Below are 15,554 nucleotides of genomic sequence, written 5' to 3' on the forward strand. Positions count from 1 at the left end.
GGGATCCAGAGGCAGTGGGCCTTGAGTGCATGCAGCTGAGCGTGAACCTCAGCGGGAGAAAGCAGGGGGAAGGCGCTGGGGGCCAGGCCCAGGACTGCTGGCCAGGGAAGGGATACAAATCAGGTTGGCCAGAAGATGAGAGCAGGTGAAAAACGACACCCCTGTGGGTCACAAGGAAAGTGGGGTTTGATGAGCTATGCTCACTGCTCTCTTTTCTTGAGCCTTGTGGGTCTGGGGTGGTGAGTGGCCATGTATTATGCTGCCTAGAAAGCCTACTCCAACCCGCCACCTCCTCAGCTGCAGAGGGGGTCCTAACACACACGCGGTGCTGGCTTCCTCCAGGCCTTGTGACCGGGGGTCTGCTAGGAGCTTAGGGGCAGCCTCACGCCAGCACGTTCAGCCCACCTTCCACGGGAGCCAAAGGGCTCTGAACAGTGACCCAGGAGGCCTGAGTGTCCAGCTCCAGCCCTCTCCCTCTTACACTTAAGCTGGGGCTGCAGGAGATGAAGGGGGTGGTAGGGTCTAGGGGACATTTCGATTTCTAAATATCTGGCCCACAAAGGCTGCACCCAGGCAAATGGCAGATTGGGAGTGAGGGTCCCCCTCTGCTCCAGAGACAAGTGACGCTAGCAGGACTGGGTCTCTTGGGCTGGCCCTCAAAGCCTGTCACACATGACAGACCTATCACTGAGCCCCGATATGGGGTAAGCAAGTTTCTGAGGATGAGAGGGACCCAGGACTGTTTCATGTCACTAAAAGGGCCAGGAGAGACAGAGAAAGGAAGCAGCTCACGTGGGGCCACTCACGCCCTCCCTGAGACCCCTGACTCATCTTTAGCAGCGCAAAATCATCAGGTCCACTGACCAGTGTGGAGCAGCCAGTCACTTTCCCAGCAGGAGCTGCAGAGGCCAAGCTCCGGGTGACGATGGCTGAATCAGGCCGAGAAGCCCTGTTTCCTGCCTTTCTGTTTGGTGCTCTTTCCCTGCGCTAGCGTTTGCCAAACTGTGTCTACCAGCACACTGATTCCACAAGAAGTCATTAGCTGGGGAATGCAAAGGGGACTTCACTGAGTTGGGTGTGGCCAAACAGGTTCCCTTCCTGCTGGCCTAAGCCAGTCCACTCTGTGGCTGATGGAGAGGTGGGTGTAGGGGCCACGAAGCTCCGTTCGTGGCTGAGCATTTCCCAGGACTGATGCTCTGCTGGACACTGTGGGCAAGGCTGCTCTAACCACGGGTCACTGGAAGAGAAGCCTGACCGGGGCAGGACCCTGGGTGGCCCCTGCTGCCAGCTGCCCTTCCCTCCTGGGTGCGTCTCGTCTCACGCCCTGTGTGTCTGTCCACCACTGGCTCTGGCTGGGTTACGTGGAGCTGGCAACTGTTGTCTAGAAGTCTTGCCCTATCCTGGCCCTTCTCTTGATAAAAGCCAAGGCCAAAGGCCAATCTGTCCCTGACTCCCCCGTGCCTGGCTGTATGTGGCAGACAGGCTGCTTCCCACTGTCACCCTCCACACTCTCCCAGGACATTCCGGCGAGCGAGGAACATGCCCGATGTGCAAATCCCTCAGGTAATGAGGGAATTCATCACCGGGGAGCGTGGGCAATCCAGGAATGGGAACCCGATCGGTGCCTGGAGCTGGACAGAAGCAGCCCAGGCTGGCCAGCGAGGCTCGGGTTGCAGTGAGCAGTCTCCCTGGGAAGAGGAGAGGACGGCGGGGATGGAGCCCACGGGCAGCCTTCGGAGGGGGCTCCTCCCACACTGTTCTCAGGGAAGAGAGGGAAGACTGCGAACCAGGGGGCTAAGACCAGGGCGACCATATGTCCTGGTTAACGCCTGGGGTCTCGGCCTGACTATATGACTAGAGCCCCCAGTCTCAAAAGTGTCATGGTTTGGATGACCTATTATATGGTCACCCTCGTTAAGACAGACCTGCAGGTGGTTTCTTCCAGCTCTGTAATCCTACTTTCAGAACTTCTAAGTTATTGCTTTACCCTACCTGGACTGAAACTCATTTCATATCTCAACTAGCCTAAGATACAAAGCATGATTACAGATGATTTTCCACAGCCAAGTCTCCCAGGAATAGTCCCTGGGCCTGGCATGGCCACCATGCTGATGCCACCAGTTTTGGGACCAGTTCACTTGCTACCACCCATGACGAAAGAGCAGGTATAGGCCTTCAGCTCTCCACCTATGAGATCAAACAGTGCTGGGCTCAGCCTAAGTACCCATGCCCATGCCCATTACACACCCAGTAAAACCATTGCTGGACGCCGGAACCCACAGAGGAAGGAATAAAGAGGGGCGGGATTAAGTTCTCTGGGGTGGAGGCATTTAGTGGGATAGCACCAAGGAACAAGACGGCCTTTGATCTCCACGCTTCCCCTCGGCCCTAAAAGTGTTTTCAAGAAGCCCAGGCGCATCGGCAGACAGATCAAAGCTTCCCTCCTCAAGGCCCTTATGCCTTTTTCTCAGACCCATCTCAGCACCAACTACAACCAGTGCACCACCTGCAGGGTCTGGAGGGTGGTCCCGGGGAAGAGAAAGAGGAGGAAAAGAGAAGTCCACAGTAAGTGTATGTCTGCTGGGACGTGGAGAGGTCGCAGCAGAGCCTATTAAGACAACAGCCAGCCCTCCTATCATGGAAATAGAAAGAGGGAAAGGCTGGTTAAACATGAAGCACCTATAAAATTATATTGGTCCATCGTAACCATGGAGCCCTCACACAAACACACGCAAATCTGGTCACTCATCCCTTGCCCCTTGAGTGCCTTTTTATTTTCTGTAATTAATCGGGCAAGGGTGGAACTTGGGAAAAGTCAGAATCTGCAGCCTTCTCTCTAGTAATAACCCACCGGCGGGTGGGGTGGGAGGTGCAGCTGTCGGCGTCCGTTACCTGAAGCATGTTGAGAAGCAGGCTCCGGAACTTGGTCCCCTCCACCATGAAGAGCGCCATCTTGTCGCAGAGCTTGGCGGCCGTGAAAGCAAAGCTGCGGTCGGACACGGCCTTCTGGTAGATGGTACGGACGATCTCCCCCAGCATCTCCTCGGAGTTGGTCGAGTTCTGGGCCTCCTCCATGAAGGTGGTGAGCTTGGCATCCACGTCGCTGCTGTTGTTTCTCATGCTGTTCAGGATCTCAATCAGCTTGTCCATCTTGTTCTGCTGAGGGTTGGTGGTCTCCACGGCCACTTCATCCTGGGCGTGCAGGAGACAAACCGAGTCGCGCCTGAGTGGAGCCCAGCTTTCTGCGGAGGGGTGGCCAGTGGAGGGGGGGTGCCACCCTCAGAAAGGACCCGCCCCACCTTCTAGAACCTGAGGTCTGATCCCTCCGGGAATGCCAACCTTCAGCATGGACCCTGGGGCCCCAGGCTCTCTGCTGACCCTTTTCTTGGCCCCTGTGACACCCTGGGTGGACCCTTCTTGTGAGCTACAGCTCTTACCCAGGATTCTCATATACACTGGCTTTGCCTCATACACATTAAATATCTCAATCTAGAAATGATTTAATGGGGCTTATAAAAGATGAAATAAAATAACAGATAAGGAATTGGGCCAAGAGAAAACGAGGGTAGGAACACTAGGTCAGGAAGGAGGCAGCACCCAAAATGCCTGCTCTGCTGGTTAAAGGTGCCCGTGGCGTGGCTACCTTGTCCTCCAGACCTCGGCTCCTTCAGCCCGAGGACCATCATGTTCTCTGGGTGTGGGGATCCCCGTGACACGGCCTTGGCATTGTGTCCCATGGAGACTGTGCTGGCTTTTTACAACAAGCACTGCACACCGAGGACTCCTTCAACGTGCCACGAAAACAACTCGAGGAGGGAAACTTCAGATAAAACACCCTGCACCCTTGAGTGGTTTCACTACAACTGGGACCAGACCTGCGCTGGGGGAGGAAGCAAATGGCATTTGATGTCTCGGAAGGATAGACTGGCGGCCAGGAAAATGGCTGACTTAACTGCTGGGATGTGAGACCAGGGTTAAAGGGCAGGCTCAGGGACATAAAGGGAAGCCCCATGTTGGCCCTTCGAGCATCAACAGAAGAATCCAGGGCTGGGAGGCTCAGACCCAGGTCCTAGAACCTGCTCTCTATCTCTAGCTGGATGGCTCTGGGAAGTGGTTTCACTCTCTGGGCCTCATTTTCCTCCCTGGTAACATGAGGAGGTTAGGTTAGATGGTCTATGGCTTCCCCTTAGCCCTGCTATTGCTTAAGCACATTCCTCCTGGTCCAGGAGTCCAGGAGGCCTCACCTGAGGGCAGTTCTTGAAGCTGAAATACAGGCGCTATGGGTCTACCTCACCTGTTCTATCTCCCCCTTCCTTCCCCACCCCAACCCTGTGGGCCCCAAGGCAGGAATAGTGGTCGGTATGTATAGAATAACCCCTCGAGGGTCTTCACACAGCTTATGGCATTTGATCTGCAGTCTGTCTGCAAGGTGGATAGTATTATACCCATTTTACAGATGGGTAAACTGGGCGGGGGGTGTGCCCAGAGAGGTTAGGTGACTTGCCCAAGGCCACCTAACCAGTCAAAGGCAGAGTGAAGACTGAGCTGGTTTGCTGGACTCTAACGCCCATGTTGTTTCCTCTCTGTGGCACTGCGGTTACATTCAGTAGAGCTGGAGAGAATTAACAATCCTCTCTCCCTGGCTGGACTGCAGCAATCTGTTCCAGAAGCTCTTCAGGCAAAGACCACACACTGGCCATCACTTGGGAAGCTCTCCCAGGCTCTTATCTTTGGGACGTAAGGGAATGAGTGAGGCTTTCCTCCAGGACCTCACAGCCGCCCGTCCCACAGGGAGCAGTGGGTGGGGGCCCGGGGCTGTAAGGATGCCAGCAGCAGCATGTCACCTTCGAGAACTGATCAGGGAAACGGTCTGACCTGTCTTGTCCTGCCTGAGTGTGGACCTGGCCTCGGAGGTGAAAGGTGGAGGAGAGAAGGCCATAGAGAGATGCCAGGGAGAAGCCCGGAACTTCGAGCTCTGCAGAAGCCCCAAAAGGAGGACTCCGTGGGGGAAAGCTGGGGGCAAGTTGGCCTTTCTTGGGAACAGCTCCTTTCTAAGGTGACCTTACCTGCACCCCTGGCTGAGGACGGGGAGCTAGGGTGCTCAGAGTGGACTTAACGATGCCAGGGACAGAGCTCCAGCCCTTCTCTGGAGGCTTGGGGCATCTCTTCCTGAATTTGTGAACTAGGCTTTAGAGACCAGGGCCAGCAGTAGGGTGAGGAATGTGAGGCTCCTGGGGAGCAAAATTTAAGGAGGCCCTCCTTCTCAGGGCTGTGCCAGTGCAAGATGGGCATCTGCGTGATGCTGAGAGTGAGTGCCTCCTTAAATTTTGTCCCTTAGATCCCTCCCTACTGCTGATTGGTGAAGGGGGGGAGTGGCAAGGCTGAGGCCAGTCTGCTGCACTCTGCCCAACTCACCTTTGCTCTCCCCTGGCAGGGAGCACAGCCTGGTACTCGCCTTCGGGAGAAGCATTCTTATGTTATAGGCTCTGTGTTTTCCCTAGATGCCCTTTAGCACTAACAGGGCAGTATCTGCCACCAGATAATGCTGGAGGGAAGAACCAGGCCTTCTCTGCCCACCTCCCATCACCTGGAGGCACATGCCTCTTCCTCCCCTCCCTTCTCAGGCTGGGGGCTGGTACCGAGTGTTCACCCGGGACTCTTGGAGGATGGAATGTGCTGGAGGGGGTTCACATGCAGAGCTGGCCATGGGCCTGCCGTCTGGTGGCCGGGGGTCCCTCAGGCAGCGTTGACCAGGTGTGCTGGGGCCACATGAGCCTCCCTCCACGAGGCTTCCCAGGTCCGCAACCCCGAGCCCACCTACCAAGATGCCTACCTCGCGCTGTCCTCCCTGATGCAAGAGAACAAGGAAAATTCAATTACCGGTACCTTTTCTTTCAGCCTTCGCCGCAGCCTGTCTTTGGAAGACTGGAGCAGGGTAACTTTGGGCCGCTCCCCACTGCGCTCGGGAATAATACTGTCTTTACGCTTTGTCTCAGCCTCTGGACCGCCTGGCTGCAGCAGGGGCAGCCTCTCGGAAGCCACCGGGGCCAGGGCATCAGGGCTGCAGGGAGGCTCGAGGCCGCTGTGCCCGGCATCCCCCAGGGCGTCCTCGAGTTTGGGGCTCTCCATGGTCACGGTCTCTTTGGCACTGCGGTGGGCGCCTGCCTCCCCCTTGTCGCCTGGTGGATGCTTCATGTTGCTGTGATGCCAGCGCCGGTTCTGGCTGTAGCCGTGATGGGTGGACCTCCCTGAGGGGTGGGGCACTGAGCCCCCCTGGTAGGATTTCTGGTGGTCCCTGTTGTGTTTGGCACTGCCCGGTGGGTGGTCACCGTGCTGCTGAGGCTTGTTCCCTCCTGGGGGTCTCTGCTGCCGCCTGCAAACCGAAGGGGAAAGACAAAGAGGGTCACTGGGGCCGCTGGCCAGGGTCCCTGTGTCCAAACATTAGAAGGAATTCATTTATTCATTTTTTCAATACCCTTAACTGAAGGCCTCCTGTGCACCAGGCTTTGTGATGGGGCTTGGGAATACTAGCAGAGAATATGACAGACAGGTCCCTGTGATTATATAGGATTTAAGTCAACCCTTGACTTAAAATAAGTATTTTATTCCCTTATTAGAATATGCGTTAGTACACGTGTAGGGAACAAAATTAAAATGACAGAGTATACAGTGAATCCTCCTGACTGTCCCCAGACACCCAGTATGTTTTCTTGAAGCAGCCATTATCATTTTGTGAACATATTCTATGCATGTTCCAGTAAAGATATATACACAGACCTGCATCTGATAACAACTATCCTATTAATGACTTTTTAACCATCATGACTCATGAAGAGTTATACCATTTGTTACACAGCCTTTCTTTGGGTACACTGACATTTCTGCCCCCAAACCCACTAACAAAATATGCTATAAGAAATTGTTACAGGCAGAATCGTGATTCTCTCAAATTCATATGTTGAAGCCTCAACCCCTAGGACCTCAGCATGTGACTGCATTTGGAGACAGGACTTTTGAAGAGATGATTAAGTTAAAATGAGGCTGTTAGGGTGGGCCTTAATCTAATTTGACTGGTATCCTTATTATTATTATTATTTTCGGCCGTGCTGCACATGCCTTGCAGGAACCAGGGATGGAACCCGGGCCCTGGCAGTGAAAGCACTGAGTCCTAACCACTGGACCGGCAGGGAATTCCCATGACTGGTATCCTTATAATAAGAGGAAATTTGAATGCACAGAGACACCAGGGATGCAGGTACAGAGAAGAAATCCCATGTGAGGACACAGCCAGAAGGTGGCCATCTACAAGCCAAGGAGAGAGGCCTCAGAAGAAACCAAAGCCAATACCTTGACCTTGGACTTCCAGCCTCCAGAACTGTGAGAAAGTAAATTTGTGTTGTTTACCCACCCGGTCTGTGGTATTTTGTTATGGCAGCCCGAGCTGAGCAATGCAGAAGTGATGTTTAACATGGTGGTTTTAGGCAGACAGGCTCATCGAGTTTTTTTGGACCATTTCAAAGCAGAGATTATCATATGGAACAAATTTGAGGTGTACATCACGGGACAAACCCCAAACGTGTTGATTTGAAGACTAAGGGAGAGCAAGGGGGTGGGGGTATTCTGAGGACCCTTCAGTCCAGCAGCTCAAGGGCTGCTTCCATCACTGAAGCACTCCTGTGTTCCACCTCTGTTTCACTCTCATGGTGTTTTCCATGCCATAACCTTATTTGAAGTGCATTTGGAGAACAGGATAACCATGAGCCTCTCAAAGTTGTAAAGCCAGTGAAGAAGTGGAGAGAAGACGTTACATTCCAGGGAATGAGGCCCCTGTCCCAGTCTGTGATCCATCTCTTTGGCAGGTACAACAGAACTTCGCTGCACTGCATTTCATGAACAAATTATATTTATTTGCTCTAAAATTATTATTACTTATATAAACTCAATTTCACTGTTCACTTGATAAATTTTTTTTTATTAATTTTTATTGGAGTATGGTTGCCTTACAATGTTGTGTTAGCCTCCACCACACAACAAAAGGAATCAGCCATACACATACAGATATCCCTTCCCTTTTGGACTCCCCTCCCATTTAGGTTACCACAGTGCACTACGTGAGTTCCCTGTGCTATACAGCATGTTCCCATCAGTTGTGCATTTTATACATAGTATCAATAATGTATATGTGTCAATCCTAGTCTCCCAGTTCCTCCCACCCCACCCCTTTCCCCTTGGTAGCCATACATTTGTCCTCTAAGTCTGTGTCTCTATTTCTGCTTTGCAACTAAGATCATCTATACCATTTTTCTAGATTCCACATATACACGTTATTATACGATATTTGCTTTTCTCTTTCTGACTTACTTCACTCTGTATGACACCCTCTAAGTCCATCCACATATCTACAAATGACCCAATTTCATTCCTTTTTATGGCTGAGTAATATTCCATTGTATATATGTACCACATCTTCTTTATCCATTCCTCAGTCGATGGACATTTAGGTTGCTTCCATGTCCTGGCTATCGTAAATAGTGCTGCTACGAACATTGGGGTGCATGTGTTTTTTTGAATTATGGTTTTCTCTGGGTATAGGTCCAGTAGTGGGACCATATGGTAGCTCTATTTTTAGTTTTTTAAGGAACCTCCATACTGTTCTCCATAGTGGCTGTATCAATTTACATTCCCACCAACAGTGTATGAGGGTTTCCTTTTCTCCACAACCTCTCCAGCATTTACTGTTTGTAGGTTTTTTGATGACAGCCATTCTGACCAGTGTGAGGTGATACCTCATTGTAGTTTTGATTTGCATTTCTCTAATAATTAGTGATGTTGAGCATCTTTTCATGTGTTTGTTGGCCATCTGTATGTCTTCTTTGGAGAAATGTCTTTTTAGGTCTTCTGCCCATTTTTTGATTGGGTTGTTTGCTTTTTTGATATTGAGCTTCATGAGCTGCTTGTATGCTTTGGAGATTAATCCTTTGTCAGTTGCTTCATTTGCAAATATTTTCTCCCATTCTGAGGGTTGTCTTTTCATCTTCTTTAAGGTCTCCTTTGCTGTGCAAAAGCTTTTAAGTTTCATTAGGTCCCATTTGTTTATTTTTGTTTTAATTTTCATTACTCTAGGAGGTGGCTCAAAAAAGATGTTGCTGTGGTTTATGTCAATGAGTGTTCTGCCTATGTTTTCCTCTAAGAGTTTTATAGTGTCTGGTCTAACGTTTAGGTCTTTAATCCATTTTGAGTTTATTTTTGTGTATGGTGTTAGGGAGCGTTCTAATTTCATTCTTTTACATGGAGTTGTCCAATTTTCCCAGCACTACTTATTGAAGAGGCTGTCTTTTCTCCATTGTATATTCTTGCCTCCTTTGTCATAGATTAGGTGACCATATGTGCATGGGTTTATCTCTGGGCTTTCTATCCTGTTCCATTGAGCTATATTTCTGTTTTTTGTGCCAGTACCATACTGTCTTGATTACTGTAGCTTTGTAGTATAGTCTGAAGTCAGGGAGCCTGATTCCTCCAGCTCTGTTTTTCTTTCTCAAGATTGCTTTGGCTATCCGGGGTCTTCTGTGTTTCCATACAAATTGTAAAATTTTTTGTTCTAGTTCTGTGAAAAATGCCATTGGTAATTTGATAGGGATTGCATTGAATCTGTAGATTGCTTTGGGTAGTATAGTCATTTTCACAATATTGATTCTTCCAATCCAAGAACATGGTATATCGCTCCATCTATTTATGTCATCTTTGATTTCTTTCATCAGTGTTCTATAGTTTTCTGAGTACAGGTCTTTTGCCTCCTTAGGTAGGTTTATTCCTAGGTATTTTATTCTTTTCGTTGCAATGGTGAATGGGATTATTTCCTTAATTTCTCTTTCTGCCCTTTAGTCGTTAGTATATAAGAATGAAAGAGATTTCTCAGTATTAATTTTGTATCCTGCAACTTTACCAAATTCATTGATTAGCTCTAGTAGTTTTCTGGTGGCATCTTTAGGATTTTCCCTGTATAGTATCATGTCATTTGCAAACAGTGACAGTTTTACTTCTTCTTTTCCAATTTATATTCCTTTTCTTTCATTTTCTTCTCTGATTGTCGTGGCTAGGACTTCCAAAACTATGTTGAATAGTAGTGGTGAGAGTGGACACCCTTATCTTGTTCCTGATCTTAGAGGAAATGCTTTCAGTTTTTCACCATTGAGAATAATGTTTGCTGTGGGTTTGTTATATATGGTCTTTATTATGTTGAGGTAGGTTCCCTCTATGCCCACTTTCTGGAGAGTTTTTATCATAAATGGTGTTGAATTTTGTCAGAAGCTTTTTCTGCATATATTGAGATGATCAAATGGTTTTTATTCTTTAATTTATTAATATGGTGTAACACATTAATTTGCATATATTGAAGAATCCTTGCATCCCTGGGATAAATCCCACTTGATCATGGTGTATGATCCTTTTAATGTGTTGTTGGATTCTGTTTGCTAGTATTTTGTTGAGGATTTTTACATCTATGTTCATCAGTGATTCTGGCCTGTAATTTTCTTTTTTTGTGATATCTTTGTCTGGTTTTGCTATCAGGGTGATGGTAGGCTTGTAGAATGAGTTTGTGAGTGTTCCACCCTCTGCAATTTTTTGGAAGAGTTTGAGAAGGATTGGTGTTAGCTCTTCTCTAAATGTTTGATAGAATTCACCTGTGAAGCCATCTTGTCCTGGACTTTTGTTTGTTGGAAGATTTTAAATCACAATTTCAATTTCAGTGCTTGCGATTGGTCTATTCATATTTTCTATTTCTTCTTGGTTCAGTCTTGGAAGGTTGTGCTTTTCTAAGAATTTGTCCATTTCATCCAGGTTGTCCATTTTATTGGCATATAGTTGCTTGTAGTACTCTCTTATGATCCTTTGTATTTCTATGGTGTCAGTCGTAACTTCTCCTGTTTCATTTCTAATTTTACTGATTTGATCCTTTCCCTTTTTTTCTTGATGAGTCTGGCTAAAGGTTTATCAGTTTTGTTTATCTTCTCAAAGAACCAGCTTTTAGTGTTTATTGATCTTTGCCATTGCTCTCTTCATTTCTACTTCATTTATTTCTGCTCTGATCTTAATGATTTCTTTCTTTCTACTAACTTTGGGTTTTGTTTATTCTTCTCTCTCTAGTTGCTTTAGGTGTAAGGTTAGGTTGTTTATTTGAGATTTACCTTGTTTCTTGAGGTAGGATTGTATTACTATAAACTTCCCTCTTAGAACTGCTTTTGCTGCATCCCATAGGTTTTGGGTCATCGTGTTTTCGTTGTCATTTATTCCTAGGTAGTTTTTGATTTCCTCTTTAATTTCTTCAGTGATCTCTTGGTTGTTTAGTAGCGTATTGTTTAGCCTCCATGTGTTTGTATTTTTTACAGTTTTTTTCCCTGTAATTGGTTTCTAATATCATAGTGTTGTGGTCAGAAAAGATGCCTGATATGATTTCAACTTTCTTAAATTGATTTGTGACCCAAGATGTGATCTGTCCCGGTGAATGTTCTGTGAGCACTTGAGAAGAAAGTGTATTCTGCTACTTTCGGGTGGAATGACCTATAAATATCAATTAAATCTATTTGGTCTATTGTGTCATTTAAAGCTTGTGTTTCCTTATTTATTTTCTGTTTGGATGATCTGTCCATTAGTGTAAGTGGGGTGTTAAAGTCCCCCACTAATATTGTGTTACTGTTGATTTCCCCTTTTATGGCTGTTAGCATTTGCCTTATGTATTGAGGTGCTCCTATGTTGGGTGCATAGATATTTACAATTGCTATATCTTCTTCTTGGGTCGATCCCTTGATCATTATGTAGTGTCCTTCCTTGTCTCTTGTAACATTCTTTATTTTAAAGTCTATCTTGTCTGATATGAGTATTGCTACTCCAGTTTTCTTCTGATTCTCATTTGCATGGAATATGTTTTTCCATCCCCTCACTTTCAGTCTGTATGTGTCCCTAGGTCTGAAGTGGGTCTCTTGTAGACAGCATATGTACAGGTCTTGTTTTTGTATCCATTCAGCTAGTCTGTCTTTTTGTTGGAGCATTTAATCCATTTACATTTAAGGTAATTATAGATATGTATGTTCCTATTACCATTTTCTTAATTGTTTTGGGTTTGTTTTTGTAGGTCTTTTTCTTTTCTTGTGTTTCCCACCTAGAGGAGTTCCTTTAGCATTTGTTGTAATGGTGGTTTGGTGGTGCTGAATTCTCTTAGCTTCTGCTTGTCCGTAAAGCTTTTGATTTCTCTCTTGAGTCTGAATGAGATCCTTGCTGGATAGAGTAATCTTGGTTGTAGGTTCTTCCCTTCCATCACTTTAAATCTGCCCTGCCATTCCTTTCTGGCCTGTAAAGTTTCTCTGAAAAATCAGCTGATAACCTTATGGGGATTCCCTTGTAGGTTATTTGTTGCTTTTCCCTTGCTGCTTTTAATACTTTTTCTTTGTTATTTAATTTTTGTAAGGTTGATTAATATGTGTGTTGGCATGTTTCTCCTTCAGTTTATCCTGTATGGAACTCTCTGTGCTTCCAGAGAACTCTCTGGAACTTTTCTCTGGGAAGTTTTGACTATAATATCTTCAAATATTTTCTCAGGCCCTTTCTCTTTCTCTTCTTCTTCTGGGACCCCTATAATTCGAATGTTGGTGCGTTTGAGAGGTCTCTGAGACTGTCCTCAATTCTTTTCATTCTTTTTTTTTTTTTTGCGGTACGTGGGCCTCTCACTGTTGTGGCCTCTCCCATTGCGGAGCACAGGCTCTGGACGCGCAGGCTCAGCGGCCATGGCTCACAGGCCTAGCTGCTCCGCAGCATGTGGGATCTTCCTGGACTGGGGCATGAACCCGTGTCCCCTGCATTGGCAGGCAGACTCTCAACCACTGCACCACCAGGGAAGTCCCATTCTTTTTTCTTTATTCTGTTCGTCAGCAGTTATTTCCACCATTCTATCTTCCAGCTCACTTATTCATTTTTCTGCCTCAGTTATTCTGCTGTTGATTCCTTCTTGTGTATTTTTCATTTCAGTTATTGTGTTGTTCATCACTGATTGTTTGTTCTTTAGGTCTTCTAGCTACTTGTTCATCGTTTCTTGTATTTTCTCCATTCTATTTCCTAGATCTTGGATCATCTTTATTATCACTACTCTGAATTCTTTTTCAGATAGCTTGCCTATTTCCTCTCCATTTATTTGGTCTTGTGGGATTTTACCTTGCTCCTTTGTCTGCAGCGTATTTATCTGTCATTTCATTTTGTCTGAACTACTGTATTTATGGACTTCTTTCTGCAGGTTGCAGAGTCGTGGTTCCTCTTCTTTCTGTTGACTGCCCCCTGCTGAGTGAGGTTGGTCCAGGGGCTTGTGCAGGTTTCCTGGTGGGAGGGCCTGGTACCTGCACTCTGTTGGGTGGAGTTGAGTCTTTTCCCTCTGATGGGCAAGGCTGTGTCAGGTGGTGTGTTTTGGGGTGTCTGTGAGCTTAGTATGACTTTAGGCAGCCTGTCTACTGTGGGTGGGGCTGGGTTCCTGTCTTGCTGGTTGTTTGGTGTGAGGTGTTTAGCACTGAAGCCTGCAGGCAGTTGTGTGGGGCTGGGTCTTGGTGTTGATATGGACACCTTCAGGAATGCAGGTGCTGATTAATATTGCCTGGGCCCAGGAATTCTCTGTTGTTCCAGCGTCCTGGACTCTATGTTCCCACCCTGGAGGCCCAGGCCCGACCCCTCTAGGTAGGTCTCTGGACCTGCTGTGGACACTGTGAGGCCAGCTCAGACCCTGATTTGGCCTGATTCCTGTGTGTATTTGTCCACAAAGTCCAGTGCTGCGAAGGCTAGACTGGTCTCAGATGTTGAAACACTCATTGTCTATTCAGGTATTCCACAAATGCAGGGTTTACCCAGCCAATCTTGGGGATTTAATTCACAGCTTGTGCTGCTGCATAGAAAAATTTGTCTCTCTCTTCCTTCGTTGTATCACCCTTCAGGCTCAGTTTTGTTTTGTTTTTTGCGGTACGCAGGCCTCTCACTGTTGTGGCCTCTCCCGTTGCAGAGCACAGGCTCCAGACGCGCAGGCTCAGTGGCCATGGCTCACGGGCCCAGCCGCTCCACGGCATGTGGGATCTTCCTGGACCGGGGCACGAACCCGTGTTCCCTGCATTGGCAGGCAGACTCTCAACCACTGCGCCACCAGGGAAGCCCCAGTTTTGGTTTTAACCCCACCTCTGCCTGTGTGCCACCCTCAGGCATCTGACCCTTGCCCAGGTGAGTGGGAGCAAAAGCAGCAGCTGCTTGGAGCCCACTTGGGTACTCCCAGTACCTGCAGTGGTAGGAGCTGGTGTATGGGAGCATTGTTGCCCCTGCCCCCTGTGCGTCTCTCAACAATGATGCCTTGCTTTCCAGGCAGTCCCCGCTTCCTCTAGGGGCATTCCTGGCCACGCGTCCCCTCAGTCCTGTCCCTTCTATTGTATCTGCGTGGCCAACTGCGTTTCTCTCCCCAGGTCTGTTCTTCCAACCCCACGCTTCAGCCCTCTGACCCTGCCAAGAGTCCCCTTGGTGAACTCTTGTCCCAGGCAGGGGTGCCCAGAGCTGATTCCCAAGGAGTTTTTGGGGTGCGCAGTGCAGGGAAAGATGACCCTGGAACGAGGGGCGGGCGGGCCTGCTCTGGTCATGCCCACAGAGGCAGAAGAAGCGGATGGGGAAGGGGTTTATAATGGCAGCTCCGCCCCTTGCATGCCATGCTACTATGACGCCTTGCTATGGTGTCTCAGGCTTTTTCCACAGACTTTCCTGGTTGTGGTGCCCCTTGCTCCTGTCCCTTCAGGCTGTTTTTTCACAGCCAAGAGCTGTCCTCTCCCTGGCTCTGCACTCCAAACCCCTCTTTCTAGCACCCAGCTCCCCTTCACAACAGGTGACTCACGATTCAGGCTGGAATGCATGGAGCTGCCGTCTAGATCATGCGTGCGGTTCTTACTTTGTCTTGCCTTCCATAGACCATCTGCAGTGTTCTCCTTTGATCCTCCAAAGTTCCTTTTCTGTCCCAGCTCATTTCCCCTCCATGAGGGAGTCTTTCTTAATGTGGGGACCTCTCCTCACCTTCAGCTTCTTGCCAGGGTTGCTGGTCTCTTTTTTGATTCTTTTCTTTTTTTTTCTTTTTTCTTTCATTTTTGTAGGTGTCCAAAGTCTACCACTACTGTTCAGCAGGAGCTCTATGGGAATTATTCCATTTGTAAATGTGTTTTTGACGCACTTGTGAGGAGCGACAAATTCCGCATCCTTCTGTTCTGCCATCTGGACCGAGGGGCAATAATTCTGTATCTGTGAAAATTTGGGGGTGTCTTGGGTTGGGGTATATGGATCATTTTCCCATTAAAATTAATGAAAAATTGTTCATTGAAAAGCCTTCCTTTCTACCAATATCAAATGTTGGTGAGGATGTGGAGAACAGGGAACCCTCGTGCACTGTTGGTGGGAATGTAAATTGGGGCAGCCTCTGTGGAAAACGGTATGGAGGTTTCTCAAAAAAACAAAAAAATAGAACTACCACATGACCCAGCAATTTCACTCCTGAGCAA

At 47.9% G+C, this 15,554-nt stretch overlaps 1 protein-coding gene across 10 annotated transcripts in view; it reads right to left on the minus strand.

Annotated features, from left to right (window-relative positions):
* CTIF (cap binding complex dependent translation initiation factor) overlaps positions 1-15,554 on the minus strand; it is a 304,577-nt gene that overhangs the window by 87,888 nt on the left and 201,135 nt on the right. For 9 of the 10 annotated variants that reach the window (XM_060170359.1, XM_060170351.1, XM_060170355.1 and 6 more), the window contains 2 exons: positions 5,881-6,373; positions 2,893-3,192 (listed from right to left, as the gene is read on the minus strand). In XM_060170359.1, coding sequence (XP_060026342.1) covers positions 2,893-3,192; positions 5,881-6,373 — 793 coding nt within the window. The remainder of the gene's footprint in view (positions 1-2,892; positions 3,193-5,880; positions 6,374-15,554) is intronic. The other variant, XM_060170358.1, reaches the window with a different exon arrangement.

The sequence above is a fragment of the Lagenorhynchus albirostris genome, chromosome 14 (assembly GCF_949774975.1).
Source record: "Lagenorhynchus albirostris chromosome 14, mLagAlb1.1, whole genome shotgun sequence".
Taxonomy (NCBI): Eukaryota; Metazoa; Chordata; class Mammalia; order Artiodactyla; family Delphinidae; genus Lagenorhynchus; species Lagenorhynchus albirostris.